The 19413-nt window shown below is 34.9% G+C and overlaps 1 protein-coding gene across 1 annotated transcript in view; it reads left to right on the forward strand.

Moving 5' to 3' along the window:
- Positions 1-19413, forward strand: part of kcnh3 (potassium voltage-gated channel, subfamily H (eag-related), member 3) — a 103753-nt gene that overhangs the window by 69414 nt on the left and 14926 nt on the right. The window contains 8 exon segments of the mRNA XM_042731138.1: positions 984-1123; positions 1422-1674; positions 2619-2776; positions 2988-3055; positions 3057-3193; positions 7654-8031; positions 13853-14052; positions 15504-15753. Of these exon segments, the coding sequence (XP_042587072.1) occupies positions 984-1123; positions 1422-1674; positions 2619-2776; positions 2988-3055; positions 3057-3193; positions 7654-8031; positions 13853-14052; positions 15504-15753 (1584 nt within the window).

Below are 19413 nucleotides of genomic sequence, written 5' to 3' on the forward strand. Positions count from 1 at the left end.
CGCTGAGGGGATCATGTTAGTTAGCATATGAGCAGATCTTCTTTAATGTCTTTCCATATTTTATTTTCTCCTCAAAACAGATAATATACACTGTCAAATGTTTGTTTCAAGTTAGTAAGATATAGAGATACAGTATTTCTAACTGGATTTGTATTTTAATTAAATAAATACAGCCTTGGGGAGCATTTACACTACTTACTGTACAATGTAAATGTAAGAACAGTAGTGTATTGTACTGTATATAACTAATAATTAAATAATTAGTTCTTATTTCTTGTTTCTAGGCAAATTAAATGAATAGTTTACCCCAAAATGAAAAATACTTTATTCTTCAAAAGACTTACAAAGCCATGCTACAGGTTTGGCTGTACAAACTGAACTCATTGTTTACTGAAAATTGTTGAATAATAATATTAAATAATAATAATAATAAAATAAAAAAAGGTGTCTATCTTGTGTAAAAAAAAAAGTCTATCTTGCAGGTAGGGAATGGCATTAGATAAAAGATTACAAATCAGAATGACTCTGAACTCAAAATTGGCATCTTTTTAATTTTTAAGAGAGCTTCTAAAGACTTGAATTGTTTATTATAAATTTGCCTGTTTATTTCCCACAGTGTAATCGATCTGTGTTCATAATTGTTTAAATAAATTACTTGTTTTGCTCATTGGATGCATTTCTCTTTTGTCATATTTACAAACCCTTGATAAATAATGAATGTGAATGTAATTTGTTTTGAGCTGACAGTGCTAATAGCTAAATGTAAAAGTGATTTCAGTGTTCAGTTCGATCATTCAGAGGGTTATGGATAAAACATTTCAACTATAACATTTTCTAATGACTTAACAGAAGTAATGTTGGAAATATGTGCTTATGTTTTCTGATGCTCAGTAAAGCTAACTTGATGTTGTTTAGTGTTGAGTCAAATTATTCAGAAATGAAATATAGTAATATACTAAAATATATGGCTGCTCTCTATTCAGACGAGGAGACGGGGCTGGAGGTGCATAAGGTCACGCAGCCACCAGGCTTCAATGCCAACCGGCGACGCAGCAGAGCTGTGCTTTACCAGCTGTCTGGACACCTGCAGAAGCAAGACAAGAGCAAACTCAAGATCAACAATGTAAGACCCAGTTAGACACACTTACATTCTTATAATTCAGACTTAAGACCTTAAGAGTAGTTCAAGTACAAACATTATTGTAGGAGATAAAACAGAAATATAAAAATGACCGTATAAAGATAAATATATAACATTATGCTGTGTTCAGCAATGAGGCAGTTCTTTACTGCTTCTTCTCAAATGAGTTTGATTAATTCTTTAATTCACTGTGAGCTGCACACACCATACTGTTTATGAAAATATTGAAAATAAAATAAAAAAACAAGTAAACATTTCTGAACATTGCTATCATATTTAGAACATGTTCGGTGAGAAGCCGCCCATCCCAGAGTACAAAGTGGCAGCCATTCAGAAGAGCCGTTTCATTCTCCTCCATTATGGCACCTTCAAAGCTGGCTGGGATTGGCTGATCTTGTTAGCCACCTTTTATGTAGCAGTTACTGTGCCCTACAATGTTTGTTTCACCGTTGTTGGTGGGCGGGATGAGGTTTCGACCCCTAGAAGTCCACCGAGTGTGAGCGACATCTTGGTAGAAATTCTTTTCATGTTAGGTAAGGCCCAACCTACTGTCCTATTGTTTTTTGTTAGTTTGTTTGTTTGTTTGTTTTTTTGCTGTTTGCTGTGTCATTAATTTAGCAAAAATAACTTATTCTGTCTCAGTAATGTTACATGGGTGATATTAAATGTGATTTGATACCTATTAAATGATTAAATATTAAAATTCCCCTGAGCACACCGTCCTATTATTTTTCAGGTGTGCGTGTACATTTCTGAGTCAGACAGTCTTTTATGTAACAGAGGTAATATATGGCCAGATATATTTCAATTACTCAGAGCTGGTAAAATGCTCTAGATTTTACTAAACAAATGTCACGAAACTCATCGAGCATTTCTAAAGTGTCAAAATCGTGAGATCAAAACTAAAAAGATTTTGAAGTACAGGTTAGAAAATAGCAAAGCTTAATATGTGTTTTAGAATTCAGAAATAACTCTGAAGGCCCACTGACATATTAATTTATTAGTAAAGTCAGATTCCCGTCTGTAACTGTTGAAGGATACAGGTGAAGAAAATACTTATATACAGACACATTAGATAAAATATCAGATTTATAGCCATTACCTTTATATTAGAATTCCACAGTGATGATGAGCACTGCTTAAGAGTAGTAATCTTTAATGACAGAATCTTTTACTGCTCATTACACACAATTTCATAATACAGAGCAACTATTTGTATCATCAAAACATTTTCAAAAAAGCTCCTGCTTTTCTGTTAAAGCCATTTACTAAATTTTAGTAAAGTACTATTTGCTGTAATTGCTACTTCCATTAAATAGCATTATAGTCACTAGGACCCAGACCAAACTTTTATAACCTGTCACTGAACCAGGTAATGAATAAAATATAAAAAGATTTTTCTGTGATATAGTAATTAACAAATATCTGTGTCATCTAATTTTTCTAAAATATTTTTTTCTTTATATCCCTGTGGCAGATATTGTGTTAAATTTTCGCACCACATTTGTGAGCACATCAGGCCAGGTGGTGTATGATGCGCGCTCTATCTGTGTACATTATGTCACCACCTGGCTTTTTGTGGATCTGATTGCTGCGCTACCTTTTGACCTGTTGTACGCCTTCAATGTCAGTGTGGTGAGTGTTAATTCTGCTCATTTATTTATTTATTTAAGATAAATTTACTGTTTATTCACAACTTTATAAAACTATATATTTTTGTTTTAACGGCCCTCACACAGAGCTTTGTGGGACACCACATTTCATATGATGTTGGTCATGCCATCTTAAATAATTATTCATTCTATTATTCCCTTTTGAACTATACATTCAATATTTGTGTGTTTAGTACTTTGGAGTTCATCTGCTGAAAACCGTTCGATTGTTACGGCTTCTACGCTTGCTGCAAAAGCTGGAGCGCCTCCCAGTACAGCGCAGTGGTACTCACATTACTTATGTCCATGTTCGCCTTGCTGGCACATTGGATGGCCTGTGTCTGGTATGTCATTGGCCGCAGTGAGATTGAGAACAACAGCCCTGGTTCCTGGGACATTGGTGAGTGCCATATCTACAAATTGACAACATAGCTGTACCAATCTTTCAAGTTTAAATTTGTTCAAACAGATTCTTAAGGCATTCTAACAAGTTTTGAATATAGTGTTTATAACTTGTACTATCTGAGCTGAACTAGAAATGACCCTCAAAATGGTATAAACTCCTAAACTATATTGAATATCTCTAATAGATGTTTTATGAAACCACATACTCTAAGTGAAATTAAAGCTTCCACAACAACAACATCATCATCAATAGGGCAGTTATCATATTAGCTTAAGTACCGCTGTCTAACAGATCAGACTGAGGCCTTGTTTTGTTAGCCTAAATTGGACAGAACCCATCTAATTTATTTTCACATGTGAAAGAATTATTTTCACAGTGTCTCATACACAAGGATCATTTTTAAATATGTCTGTCCACTGATATTCTCATTATATTGAAGATGTACAACAACCTTTTTATGTGCATTACAAAAAGGCTTCTTATTACAAATATCTTGAATTTGTGATTTTAATACAGCCGTAATGCGTTTTATCAGAAGGACAGAACAATCTCTCTGGTTCTGTGAACAGCACACTTATGAGACAGTCTGTGATTTAAGACATTATCTTCACATCATTCAAGTGTGTGTCACGTCTGAACAAACGTACCTTTTTTCATTTTTTTTTCATGAACAGGTGAATTACTGCATCAGTCTGACTTAGAAATGAACCTCTCTCTCAATCTCCCATGCATTACCCTACACATGAATAAGAAAAAAAGACCAAGGGTAAAAGAAATGGCTGTGAGAAAAGAGTGTATGAAGACATCAATATGATCTTGACAGCATGTATCTCATAGGACCTGATTTTTTAAAGGTCATTGTCTTTTTTGACCAAGATAAACTGGGGAAAATATTTTAGGAGTCCTATAAACTAATTTTATACAACATTTAGTGCTGGTCCTTTAATTTGATTTGAATCTTTCTCCAGGTTACACTACATAGTTAAATGCAGTAGGTGGCGACAAGTGTCTTTACAAAACAGTCATTGAATCATTCACTGAACCGATTCGTGCAGAAACAAAATAATTGATGGTCTTTATGAGTGATTCAAGTCATTGAATCATTTACACATAAGCCTAAAATGTAGGAGTGTCCAACCTATTCACACATACTATTTGAGCAGTTATTTATAGAAAGTCACCTGTAGTCTAACACCATCTGTCATATCTAATGAAAGTGATTCTTATTGGCTTCAATATCAGCAGTATCCTCAGGCATATCTATGCCCTAACTGACCACTATTCCATACTGGCTACTGGCAAGAGGATTCAATTACATCCACATGTTCTCCTTAAAAGCAGGGATTCTGCTTCAATATCCAGTCTTTGCTGGTGTGCCAACAATATCACCCACCATTCCCTCTCACCCAGTTTTATATTGTGCAGCCATTAAATGTTAAGCACATGAGGCTGTCATGACATGTCTAGTTTTGCTAGTGGAAATGGAAGTTTGTAGCATTCTGCACATCAGATGGAATATTTTAGCATTGAAATACAAGACACAGCCAACATTTAATATGACTCAAATGTGTAAATGTTCAGCTTTCAAATGGCAAATGTAGAATTTGGAAATGTACCAGATTTACAAGAAGTTGTTTTATATCTGGTGAGTACCAGTTTCAGATTAACTCTTTACAGCTATTATCATTTGTCTTTGTGAGGCAGTGTTATTGATGATAATGAAATATTGAAGTAGCTTTGAGTAGTGCTGTCTATCCATATTGGAAATAGGGCCATAAAGGTTGTAAATGGATTGGAGTTTTGCCATATCAATAATGAAAGGTTTCTCTGATGGTTTCTCTAGAAGCTGACTGAACTCTGGTTGCTCTGTGCTTCCCTCTCCATCTTTTTTTTTTGCCTCCATATTGTTCACTTCACTGGACTCACCTCAGCAGAACACTGTTCTTTTTAATGGCTAGCTGCCCAGCAGACCTTGAGAGACTAGAGAGGATTTTCAAGTTGGCTGTACAAATCATACCGTCAAATAAGTCAAAACTCTTGATTCTTTCTCAAGAGATCCAGCAGAGATCCCCCACTGCAAGAAATACATTATCCTTTCAGTCTTATTATTACAGGCATTTTAATATCCTCTTCTTGCACATCAATCTCCCTTACCTTCCTCATCTAACACTGATTCCTACATTCCTGCTGGAGTGTACCCTTTTATTTAACCCATAACCCTAGCTAACACTATCTTGAAGAATTTTTTCCCTTTCTACTTGACTTTTCTTACTGCTCAAAGAGATATCTTTACTTTTTGTCATAACCCTTGGGCTTCTCTTTGGCTCCCTTTTCATGTCATGAATAAATAATGTGCACCTCATAACCATATCAAACATATAGCTTGTTTTCTGACATTAGATATATTAGAGATTCAAATTCATCTTTCTTGTGTACTTGTCCCTTTTTCCTCCAGCAGTGATTTACAACCTGGTAGCCTTTGTGGTTTGATACACAATTTTTCCATTCATCATTCATTTTCTATTCAGATTTTTCTCCTAAATAAACAACAGGATATGTAAAGTATATGTTTCTCAAGCCTGCTCCATCAGAGGCATTACTGGTATAAATGAATCTTTGGCAATGCTCTTTGCTAGTATTACATTTACATTTGTACTATTCATTCTAGAGACCGTAAGCTTGTCAGGCACTGGCTGATGGCTGTTTTTCATAAATAATTATGCACTCTGTCATCAAGTGCAATTGAATTGTCTAATGCACAATTTTTTACTTTACACAAATAATGCAACAGAAAAGCTTGCATAAATCTCAGTGGTGTCTGGAGGAAACACTCTCACTAATACATACCAGCTTCACCCAGCCAGTCCAGACATCCACAGCTTTCACACACACAAGCAAATATTATGTTTTGATGCCTTTGAATGTAAATGATACATAAAATAATGTTAAATGTAAAAGCAGCTACTATATGGGATTTTAATCATGACCGCAAGTTTGGGGCAACTGTAACATTTATAAAAACTGAAAAGTGTAATCCTGAAAATGCGTGAAGAACATTATTTTATTAAAATGAAACAGTTGAAGATAAAATCTAGTTATTTAAAATATTCACAATGTAGGTCCTTTAAATGCACATTATTCCTGATAGCTAAAACCATTAGCACTGTATAAAAGTGAAAACTATTGTGTGATATTATCAAGTATTAAAGCAATCATATTATTACTCTGAGGTGTGCTCTCATTTGAGATACGGTCGGTTAATACCATTTGTGTAATGGGGGCAATTATAACACTGACTTTGAAGCCAATTCAATATTATTATCAAATCTTTGTCAATGTAAATATGTTAATGGCACTATTACATAGTACTGGTTGCAGCAGTCATTTTATATACTCCTTTACCTGGTCAATAGGTGATTTTAGAAAGCAAAAGTGAAAGCAAAAGGGAAATGGAGCTGCATTCTTTTCCATAACAATCCTTTATCTGAATCTGAAATCCATGGAAATCGTTATCTTAAAACACTGTAGATATAAACCAGAACACAAGGAGAGAGAAAAAAAAGAGATTGATATAGGAACAAATCAGCGCATACTAGCATGATAAAAAGTGACTGTTAAAAAGCAGATATCTGCAGGTGTCCAGCATTTATGAAGGACACTTTTCTGCCTATTAGCACATGTAGATACATTTCAGACACCAAAGGGAAGACTTTGGATATGTTTATATGTCAGGAAAGGAATGACCCAGATTTCTGGTGTATGTGTGCATGAGAAAGGTCAAGTAAACTGAAACTGGTCACTGTGCAAATGAGAAAAGTGAGTGTTTGTTTGTGTATTTGTGAAGGAGGTTTTGTTTTGTGTGATTGTATATCAAACCTTTCCTGACAACTGCTAGCTAAAGGTTCTCTGGCACTTTTCCCCCTCAATCTTCATCATTCCCTTTCTGACCTTTCACACTTCTTTCTGTCTCCATGTCAATTTTTCTGGTTCTCTCGAAAAATATCACTTCTAATGCCACATATAGTACCTCTACTACCTCCAAACTAGACACCTATAGACAAACAAGCAGGGAAAGATGAGAGATAGAAAAGAAAATGTACAGAACCAGTCCCACAGGGAACAAAAGTAGAGTCTCCAGAAAAAAGTTCAGCCTACTGCAAACCAATTGATATTCAAAATGCCTCAGATTCAGCACCATGGACAGGGACAGCTCCTCTATATCTACTCAGTTCTGACTGTGACCTAAGAACCCTGGACAGTGGCCATGCACTCACTGAAAGTTTTTGGAGTGACAACCTCATTGCATTTTGGGTAGTTATAGTGCCAAACTCAAATGGAAAAACAAAAAAATATTATTAGAACATTCACCAAATTATGACAAATTATGAACATTATAGAAAATTTCACAGGTCAAAACATATGCTAATTGAGTAAATGTTCTTTCTTTCTCATAGGCTGGTTGCATGAGTTGGGTAAACGTCTGGGCACCCCCTATTTTCTGTCCCCTCTTGCATCCCTTATCCCTGATTCGCTGCGCCCCACTATCTTGGATGGATTGGTGGTCAATTCAAGCCAGTGGAACGGCACTGATGTGGTGGGACATGAGTCTGTGTGGAACTCGAGCCAATGGAACACAACAGGAGCAGTGCCGATGGGCACTTCAAATACAGGACAGACTGGAGCCGTACTGGGAGGCGGGCCCTCGATTCGGAGTTCATATGTGACTTCGCTGTACTTCGCTTTAAGCAGTTTGACTAGTGTAGGCTTTGGCAATGTCTCAGCCAATACTGACTCGGAGAAGATCTTCTCTATTTGCACCATGCTGATTGGAGGTATGTGCAAGAAAACACGGTTACAATTTTTTAAATGATTTTGAGTTTTGGATTCATGATGCTTTACTACATGGGTGTACAGATTTATGTTCTAAATAGGGATGCACAATATTGTCGGACCGATTGGCCGACAATTACTTTAAATGTAAATATTGGCATCAACCTGATATGAACAATAATGCCGATATGTCTTGTCAATGAAAGGAATATGTTAACTCACATATGCTCAGGGTGTGCTAGCGATTAAATCATGTCAGCAGTGTGGCTAATTCTTGAAGCAGAGTTTTGCCTGAATGATAATTAGCTTGACTGTTTTGCATTGCTGCATTTGAACTGAGAATGCACATACAGAATGATGCATTTGGTGTATGACAGAGTAAACAGTAATAGCAGGTACAGTGGCAGCAGCCTCCCCCGGGTCCTAATGCCAGTTTGGTAAGGAGTTTTAATTCCGAAGGGGGAGCTGTTGGCCTACTTCTAATAAAATGAAAGTAAAATACACAAATAACATTTAAAATGTGTTTCTGATTAAATAAAGCAGTAATTGATGTCATAAAATCATTAGCATGTTTTAAAGGTCAGAAGCTATGGCTTACGTGAATTAAAAAAAAAAAAAAAAAAAAAAAAAAACATGAATATTTGTATTTTAAATTATTTTATTTTATGATTTTTTTTTTTTTGTTTATGTGTAAAATGTTGTATTTTTAAAACAAATTATGAGCTCTAAAAGATTTTCAGAATTTTTACTACTCTTTTGCTTTAAACCATCTACAAATGTTAAATGTTAAAGGGGTGCTATTATGCTTTTTCACTTTTTCAACTTTAGTTAGTCTGTAATGTTGATGTTCGAGCATAAAAAAGCTCATAGTCGAATTCAAAAAGAGATATTTTTTTTTAACAGAAATCACTTTTCAAAAACTACAATGAACGACTCGTTTGGACTACAACGCATATTTTCCAGGATTTGTGATATCACAAAGATCAACAAATGGGACGAGACCTGGTTGAGCTGCACTAGAGAACGCAATGAGTATTATCACTATGTCAGAGACACGCTAGCTTTCCCAAGGCAGACAAGCTTAGAGTGGTTACAATCATCCGGGTTTAAATCGCGCTCAAATTGATTTGATTTTGACGCAATATTTACACTGAAGCTCACAGGCGGCTATGGCAAGGGGCGTGACATTTCCTGACCAGGCACCAAGTGCTGCCAATCACAACACACACTGGCCCAGCTAACCAATCACAGCACATTTCGTTTTTCAGAAGGCGTGCCTTCATTTGATACAGAAGCTATTCCAGCCTTTCATGCCAGACTGGGGAGAGAGGTGTTGTAATAATGTAAAATATACACCCCCAAAACAAAATCAGGACCTTGTAAAAGAGCATAATAGGACCCCTTTAAAATAATAAAATGTAAGTGTACCACTGTTACCAAGGTTACCACAATGTAAGTTTTTTTTTTTTCTGAAAAATAAAAAATTAAATAAAAAAAATCAGCGACTGATACATAGTTTATTTATAGTTATTTTGAAAGCTTCAGTGTACAGTCATTATAAAATAACTTCATTATTATTTATTTAATCCTAACAAATAAGGTCTTGTTAAAAACTAACCAAAATTAAAAATAATTAGCTTATAATTTCCGCACAGGAGAGACTTGGTTGTTTCCAAACAAAAGGAAATATATGGCTATTGGCATTGACTATCAGCAAAAATGAGTTGAAAAATATTGGCATATCGGATATTGGCAAAAATCCAGTATTGTGCATCCCTAGTTCTAAATATTGATAAGTGATTTTTTCAAGTGTTCTTTTTTTCTTGATCCATTTGAAGTATATTTATACATTACTGTTTAAAAGTTTGGTGTCTGTAAGATTTTTTTAATGTTCTTGAAAGTAGTCTCTTATGCTCACCAAGGCTGCATTTTTATTATTAGAAATACAGTACAGTATAGTCTGTAATACTGTTAAATATTATATTAGAATTTTTTTTAAAAAGTCTCTTTATAATTGAATATATATTAAAATGGCACTTTGTTCCTGCAATGGCAAAGCTGAATTATCAAGACCCTAAACCTTTAAATGGTAGTGTATTCCAGTGGAAGGGATTAGGAGTACTATTGTATGTATAAGGAAAGGCAAAATAAATGGCCAAAATATAAAAAAAAATAATGCATAACTTTGCTAATTAGGCATCAGTTATCACTATTTCCAGGTAATATCTTCAACCCAATAATAATTTTAATATATATATATATATATATATATATATATATATATATATATATATATATATATATATATATATATATATATATATATATATATATATATATTAAATCTATGATTTTACATTTTTAAATTTCAATATTCTGGTGTGAGAATTTTGGGAAACCATATCGATAATCAGATATTGAGAATTTTGTAGAATTACGGTTCTAACAGGAACGTCTATCTAAACAGGATTATTAAATCTTGAAGGTTGAAGATGATGTGAATGTCATGTATACTGGGACAAGTGTATTTGTGCCCCTCTGGTAGAATACCGCTCTTGTTTCCTTAATCGTTGTGTTAAAGACATGGTTTAATAACTTCTCTTGGCTTAGGGGGATCCAAATGTTCCCTCTGTTATCTTTCCCACCCCCACCAGACATCAATATTCAAAAAGATGTTTCACCATCCCACACTATAAATTGATGTGTTTGTTTATATGGAATAGCACTAATTTAGGATAGACTGAAAAACAAATCAGCTAATTTTAACAAAACAAAAGGGGGCGCTCATGAACACCCATCTCAACCCTAAAATTACAGATGGGACTCCCTAGAATTGTGTTAATGTCTGCATTTTCCCCAAGGTCTAAACTTCCTATTGACTTCATGAATTTGCCTAAGGACTGCATTCTTCATAAGATAAGACACAGAGGTGCATTTGCTTTATTGGAGTAGCTTTTAGTAAACCATCTGACCTCATTTACCTTTAAACTACATTTCCCACAGGGCTCCATTTTTAAAAGACCAACATTTTCTTTGACCATTTGACACATTTGAAGGTAAGGTTTATTGACCATTGTTTAACTACCTCTGAATCTCAACCATAAAAGCAGTGACAGTTGAGTCCAATATTCCTGTATTTTCCAATTTATGTTAATGGACAACATTCTATTTGTCTCATGACATGTTGCTTTCATGTTTAATTGCAAAACGAGTGACCTGAAAGTTTTAATTCAGTGTGTCTTCATTTGTCAGGTTCAAAACCGTAGTGTTGGAATATTTGTGTGGAATTTTTGACATAATTTATACCTCCTAAACTGTTTAACTCTTATAAGGCGTCAGCTTACATTGGCCATTCTTAGCTGTTTTCTTTTAACCTGACTGTCGGGATTCGACTGCCACAGAATTGGAGCGGCTTGCTATCTGCTGAGACAGCTGTAATGATTTTTCATGTGGACACACTGCGTGTGTCCCGTGTGGGTTTGAGGGAAATGTTGTGACAGTGGACTGAATTTTAAGGCATGTCCTCTGGGCCAAGAAGAGAGAGAGAGACACAGGCTTCATTGCACTTAAGAGGGCCAAATGAGGAGGGCTGAATCCATGCACACTTACATACATGCACACTGAATCAATCTGTCACCAAATCCTACCACTAAGGGCCATTACTGTCCCAGCCAGCTGACAGCTGGGCTCCTACCCAAACACAGAGATCATGCACACTGAGGGTATTTGGGGAACACTGACATGCCTAAAAATTACCATAATTACATCAAACAAGTAAGCATATTGTTTATTATATTACCCAGACTACAATATGATGTCTACCACCCATCCCAGAGGAATCCTTTACTTCTCAGCTTGCTAAGCTTAGCTCAGTTTAGCTTTTTTAGCTTAGACTTAATTAACTTCTCAGTTATGCTTCATTCAAAGGGATGTTTCACCCAAAAATGAAAATTCTGCCTACATGACTCTAAATATGTAAAACATGTAAAAATTGTCTTTTTTTCCCCATACAAAGTCCACATGATAAAATTCAGTTGGGACCAAATTTGGGTAACACTTTAATTCAATAGTCCACTTTAGACATTCTACTAACAGTAAGTAACTTTGCAACTACATGTCAACTAGCAGTTAGTAGAGTATTAGTAGACTGTCTGCTTAATATCTTCTAACACTTTCTTTGTCAACTTATTGTCAACTTATACTAACCCTAAACATACCCCTAACACTAACCCTAAACTAGAAATTTTTAATCATTTTATTTATTTATTTATTTATTTATTTATTTATTTATTTATTTTTTGACTATTTATTTATGTGACCACTGTGTTGAGTATGTGTATATCTCTATTATGCTTTTCCTAATATATATGCAGAACAGCCTCTTTGTAGATGGTCAGAGCAGAATGTTTATAGAGGAAAAGGTAGGGGGGAAAAGAAATAAAAATAAAGAAGTAAAATAAAGAAAGAAAGGAAAAAATAAACAAAAAGAAAAAAAAGAGAAATAATTGAATAAATAAGTAAAAATTAAATACATAATTCATCTAAGAAAGGGAGAAAAATTGTTAATCATCTTGAAGCTCAGGGAGTCAAACTACTGTACAAGTTGTTTAATTTTTTATTATTTTTCTTTGGAGATTGGAATTTTGCTATTGCCGAAGTTCTAACCATTTTTATTTTAAATTGTGTGCAAAATTTTCAAAAAAGAAACATAATCTAGACATCCAAATTAATTATACAAAATGTATAAAATATAACACTAGATTTTTAAGCAATATTGATATTAAATGATACTGAAGTGTACAATATTTGAGGAATAAGCCTTTTTTTGAAGTGCCTCTTCAATAAGTACCTCTGTTTATGAAAGGAGGTGTAAAATTCATGTGCCAACCACTGCTCAGATAATTTGGTATTGGAATAATTTTATGAGAAATGTTTGAGTTCATACTGGGTGCACAGTTTGAGACCACACTGAAATAAGAATAAAGAATAAAGAAAAAATGTCTCCATACAATCTCACTCCTGTCTTGGAGAGACAATTCAGCAAAATACCTCATTTGTCCTTCCAACAGGAATCAGGTGGTTAAAACAGGTTTTATTAGCTTTTAATAATTCTGTTGCCGTATTTCACCTAATTTGAAGATTTTCATGGATTTCATCACAAAGCTCATCCAAGCACTCAAAAGGCACATAACCCAGGTGCAGCCACTTATGCTGAGCGCAGTTCTTGAACAGAAGAGCGGCATGCAATTTCCGCAACAATTTATGTAGACTTCAATTAGCACTCCATGAGTACTCTCCAATCCTTCTTGATTGTTTACACTCATGTTGGCAAAGCTCACGATGTTAAATAAATAATAGATGATATAGAGTTTGGTGGAGTGAAAACAGTTGCACTGAATATAATATATGCAGAGGACACTAAACTGAAAAGGATTTGCGTTGCAAATCATTAGCATGCAGTCCACTGACACTGAGATCAAGCAATAGAGAAAACAGGCTGGAGCTAGATGTTAAAACTGATCCACTTCTCACTTAAATGACTTAACTCCTGATAAAATCTGTCTCGGGTGATCGGATCACAAGTGGCCATCACAAAGATTGGATATTGTTTGAATGCATCCTGATGTACAACATAGAAGGAAAGTCCATCATTGCAACGGAACATGGTTTTACATTTTGTTAGCTGGGTGTGACTAAATTGCTAAGCAACTGCCTGATAAAAAGTGATTAGCCTACTGGAGATGCATGTTAACACCATGTGTAAATGGCTTGCTTTCTCTCTGTAATTCACCTGGAATGTTTGTTTATTGTGTTTTTCTCCAGCACTCATGCACGCTGCAGTCTTCGGTAATGTGACGGCCATTATCCAGAGGATGTACTCCCGCCGCTCGCTCTATCACACTCGTACCAAAGACCTCAAAGATTTCATCCGTGTGCATCGACTTCCCAAGGCCCTCGCGCAGCGCATGCTGGAGTGCTTTCAGACGACATGGTCTGTCAACAATGGCATCGATGTCAGTGAGGTAGTACTTTTACATATACTTTCAACAATATGTGTGCACAAATTAATGAATTGTCAAAACAATTTCACAATTTATAAATCATGCGCAAACAATTGTGCTGTAGGTGTGGATAATATGCTCAGTCATGTAGGGCTTACATTTGAACTGCTGTTCTGATCTACTCATTGAACACTTGTTGGGTTTTCTTGGTTTCTTGATGCTGAGAGGATCAGTAGCTCTGACACTTGCTGAACTTGTTAAATTCTTGGCACTTTTCACAAGTAGTGTAGCTATTTTTTTTCTTTCTCTTTTCCCTCTAGCAGTCAGTTAACATTCAGAAACTGTTGATGATCTTCAAGCCCAGGAGGTCAAACTATTGTATGAGTTGATTAATTTTCAGTTATTTTTCAATGGGGTTTGCGATTTTCTGTTTTCCAGCAATAGACATTAGATAAACATCAAAATTAAATATACAGAATTCATTGAATATAAAATGTGATTTTTTTTAGGGAATGTTGATATGACACAGAAATGTACTGTATTCAGAATGTGCCTCTTCTGAGGTGCACTCATACCTCTTTTCGTGGGAAAAAAATAATATGTAATTAAAGATCTACAGTAACTGTTTGACCTGCTCTGGCCAAAAAAACAAACAAAAACAAAAACAAAACAAAATCCTATTGATCCTATTTTGATAGTAAAATCATAATGATTGAGTACAGAGTAGCATGTTATTTTAAAATATCTTTTTAACCTGGCTACTTTGACAAAATTAATTCAATATTTCATGACCTTTTTTTTTTTTTTTTATTTAATGATAATGGATTTTGTGTTTTTAATTTTTTTATGGTGGTTCTTTTTTTATTCATTATTTTGACAGGCCAAAATATAGGAAATCTGATAAGCACTTGTAATGAAATTACATTATGCTAATTGTATTTTTTTTTTGTTGTTGTTGCTTTTTTTTTTTACAATTGTTTAGTATATTTTTTGTTTATTATTGGTGTACTTGTTGTTATTGGTGTTGTTATTTGATTCTTTTTTATATTATTGCGTATTATCCTTTATTATTCGCTTTTTACTTCAGCATACTCTCTTTCTATCTCTCATTCTGTTTCATAATACCTCATATCTTTTATAATTTGATTTATTTTCTCTTTCCATTAACCTTTCATTCACTATCTCATCCGTAACTCTGATCTGCTCATAAACAAGAGATTTCATCTTACACTCACAATGTATTTAATGAGCACAATTCAAAACACTCGTTACATAACTCATAAATGTCTCTTTGCTTTGATATCAATACCACCTCCCATTAAAGTCTAAGTAGAAGACTGATCTACAGTTTCTTTGCAGCACTTGTTTCCTTGACGATCAACCATAAATAGAAAGTTTTTATGCTTTTCAAGAATGAGAAGTAAAAGTAAGTGCAAGTACTTCAAATAAAAGATCTCTTTGTCCTCTCCCAGCTTCTAAAGGACTTCCCAGATGAACTGCGGGCAGACATTGCCATGCACCTGAATAAAGAGCTGCTCCAGCTGCCTCTGTTTGAGTCGGCCAGTCGAGGGTGCTTGCGCTCGCTGTCGCTCATCATCAAAACCTCCTTCTGTGCTCCAGGAGAGTTCCTCATTCGCCAGGGTGACGCTTTGCAGGCCATCTACTTTGTCTGCTCAGGCTCCATGGAAGTGCTCAAGGACAACACTGTGCTGGCTATACTGGGTAAGTTTACACACAAACAGTAGGGTTCAGGAGGTAATTTAGGGTAATTGGGCCATTTTTCCTAGTCATCTCAATGGGAAAATGTGTCCCAATTTACCTGAATTCACCCTACACACACACAATCAAATTGTATATTGTGTTTTAAACAAGTTTTAAACACTACAGCAGCTGGCTTATAAAAAACTGATTGCAATTCCATTTGGTGCCACTAAAATGATCCACTTTTTATACGTACTTACCTGATTAAGGTAACCAGGTAAAATATGTGCAGTTAACTGTGGAAAACTGAAAACAAACAAAAAAATTACATTCAGACTCAAAAGTAATTTCTATCACTATACAGCTCATGCAAATGCATTTCTGTGTGTCAGTCATGCTGGCTTATTCAGTGGCCCCTATATTACAATTTCACAGCAATTCCAAAGCCCATTTAAATTCCTCCTACCTGTCACTATTAATTGTGCTTCCTGTGTGATACTGAAACAGGCCAATACAATAAAACTGCCCACACATGCACACACACTATCCATTAATATCATTGTATAATTTCTGACATTATACAGCAGACATTATAAATGAGCTAAATAATGGCTCTTTTAAAGCACCTTAACACACACTTGTTCAATGAATCTCATCCTCCCGCTATCTGTAGTTCTTATTGTTTCGAGGGAGGATTCCCATATAATTTTCAAGTCTATTGAACAGTCACTATCCCCCTCCCCCCATTATACACACACACAATTGGCTCATTGGCTTCATTTTCTCATTAATTGTCTTCCTTTGTTATGCATATTAATGCATATATTATCTGCGAGATTCAGCTACTGTTGATGATGAGGTTATGTGTGGTTTCTCTAATGTGCTTGCCAATACATGACATGCCAAAACATAGTGAGCTGCCTGTCTAAGCAGTTACCTTCTAAATGTGCAGTTACATTTACCATTGTTCAGCGATTTTCACCTGCGGAAAACAGTCATTTTAGTCAGAATCTGTGCAGTCAGGAGCTACACGCAAGTGTGAAAAAAATCCCCACACAGATTTTACTTGTATTCAAGTTGGTAACACAAATTCACACTGACCAATAGAATGCTGCTTGGTTTAAAAGTGACTTCTGTGTTAATGCAACACTAATGACAATGGGCCTTTTTGCTGCAAAATTACACATAAATTTTACTAATGTGTGACCACATCTTAAAGGGAATGTTTACCCAAAAATGGAAATTCTGTCTTTAATTACTCACCCTCATGTCGTTCCAAACCTTGTAAGACCTTTGTTCATCTTCGGAACACAAATTAAGGTATTTTTGAGAGCTTTCTGACCCTCAATATTTTAACGATGTCCTTACTACGTTTTTGTGCCTTGACTATGGTAGTTCCCTTGCTGTCTGTGCAGGGTCATAGATGAACGAAGGTCTTACAGGTTTGGAACAACATGAGGGTGAGTAATTAATGACAGAATTTTCAGTTTTGGGTGAACTATCCCTTTAAGGCAGCATTCTAATTGAAATTGTAGTGACAGACATGCATGCTCAACATGAAGGTTTTAAATTCAGGATGTAGATTTTACACTACCTGTTTTTTTATCATCCAAAATACAATAAAATTAAATAAAATTAAATGAAATTTATATAATTTTACCATGAACTGTACAGGCCCAATATAAGCAATATTATTAACACACAAAATGCTCAAAGCACACAGGAGACTTGTTGACTCACACACAGTTTGAGATGTTTGAGTTTAGCATGTTTCTAAGCCAACAACACAATGCTAGTATAGTATAGAACATAAAAAAATACATCCCACATACCCAAATTGGGTAAAATAGTTAATTTTATTTGGATTAAACTTTTTTTTTATGTATTATTTTCAAACGAATGAAATGAAACATTCATAAGCTTTGTTTCTCTTAACTGGTATGACAACTTGTAAAGGATATGTGGATATGTCCCTTTAAATATGTCCTGCATATCTTAGAAGGCAGCGTACATTTCAGCCTGCAAATATCCCTTAAAATGCTTTCTCAGTATAGGCAGCATTTTTATAACAGCATCTGATACCTACAAATTCCTAATTTTCCCCATTGGCTATGTTGTGTTTGACCAGTTGTCTAACCTAAGAACATCTTTGCCCAGAGCTGGTATAAATATGAATCCTGCATCCTGACATACCTTGTACTTTCATGCCATAAGAGACATTAGCAATCCAGCTCACATATACTTGAGTCTATAATTGCTATTCCATCTGTCGTTCCCACACTTACATTCGCATTCCTAACAGACACACTACTCCTGTACTTACTGTATATGAAGAAAAATATTGACATACAGTACATGGAAATCTGATGCATATGGTAATTTTCAGGAAAATAAAGTGTAGCCACTCAAATTTGAGTCAAGCATGAGTTAACAATGAAATGTTTTCTGATTAAATCTTTGGAAATGTATGAATATCTCTCCATGCTCTGCACTAGAAAAGGTCAGTGCTTTTTATGGTATTGTAGAGCTTAATGAGCTCGGCAAGCAGCCCAGATGTGAAATCCAGTATTCATGAGAATTCATAATTTTATGACCTATTGTGTCCTTCATCGAGGCACTTAGCCTACTGGTTGCTGCAGTAACTGCCCTGTAAGTTACTTTTGATGACAAATAACAATAGAATCAGAGATAACTTCCATGTAAATATCTTTTTTCTTCTGTGAATCACATGATCAGTATTCCATGAGGACATCTACTAGATAAATACTCAATATTTTAATGATGCAGAAATGCAATGACACCTGAGCTACTTTACTTGTCATACTTTCAAAGTGAATATTTCTTTTTATTTTTGAAAGGCAGGTTTTTTTTATATATGTGTACAAAGAGATATTGTACATTTTAGCTATTACTGCCAAAAAACTAACAAACAAAAAAAAAAACATAACCTTAACACGTGTTGGGTCCAAGTTAACCTGTCATATATTGAGACTGTTTTGAGAATAGTATATTTCAAATAGCAAGATTATGAAACATCAAAACAGAAAATGTAACATAGTAAAATATCACAAAAATATTCTAACCTATGACTGTCTATTTTTAACTAGATATTTGAAGCCATTGTGACAACTAACCCCAGTCTATATATTAAAATTGTCTGATTTCATTAACAGAAAGTCTGTGCCTCATGTGAAATGACATGAATTGAAATATAAATCAACAGATAAAAGTATGGTTCTGAAAGTAGCCACAAGAGATACATACATTAGTGATAAATAGCCTTTACTGTCTGCTATTCCTAATGGCTTATTTTGCATAGGACCATTCAGTGCGTTATGAAGCAGTAATCAGTTCAGTTTACAAGCCCATAGATACAAATGTACTAATAAACATGCATATAATAATATGAACAACAGGGGGGAAAACAAGTCAATGGAAGAAAAAATTAAAATAAGAGAAAAGCCCAGGGTTTTATTTCAAATGGAAATCATTGCCATAAACCAAGTCTGTGGATAATTTAATTAAAAGAAAATCACCTCTCTGCTTCATCTGAAAGGAATTATGGGAGCTGTACACAGCACAATGGCCTCCCAAAAACCTTGCTGGGAAGCTTCTAGAAGCAAGATAACAGCAGGCAAAACTGCCTTCAGCTGTTAGCAGAAGGACTCTTGATAAGCAGCT

This window comes from Cyprinus carpio, chromosome B9, assembly GCF_018340385.1.
Source record: "Cyprinus carpio isolate SPL01 chromosome B9, ASM1834038v1, whole genome shotgun sequence".
Taxonomy (NCBI): Eukaryota; Metazoa; Chordata; class Actinopteri; order Cypriniformes; family Cyprinidae; genus Cyprinus; species Cyprinus carpio.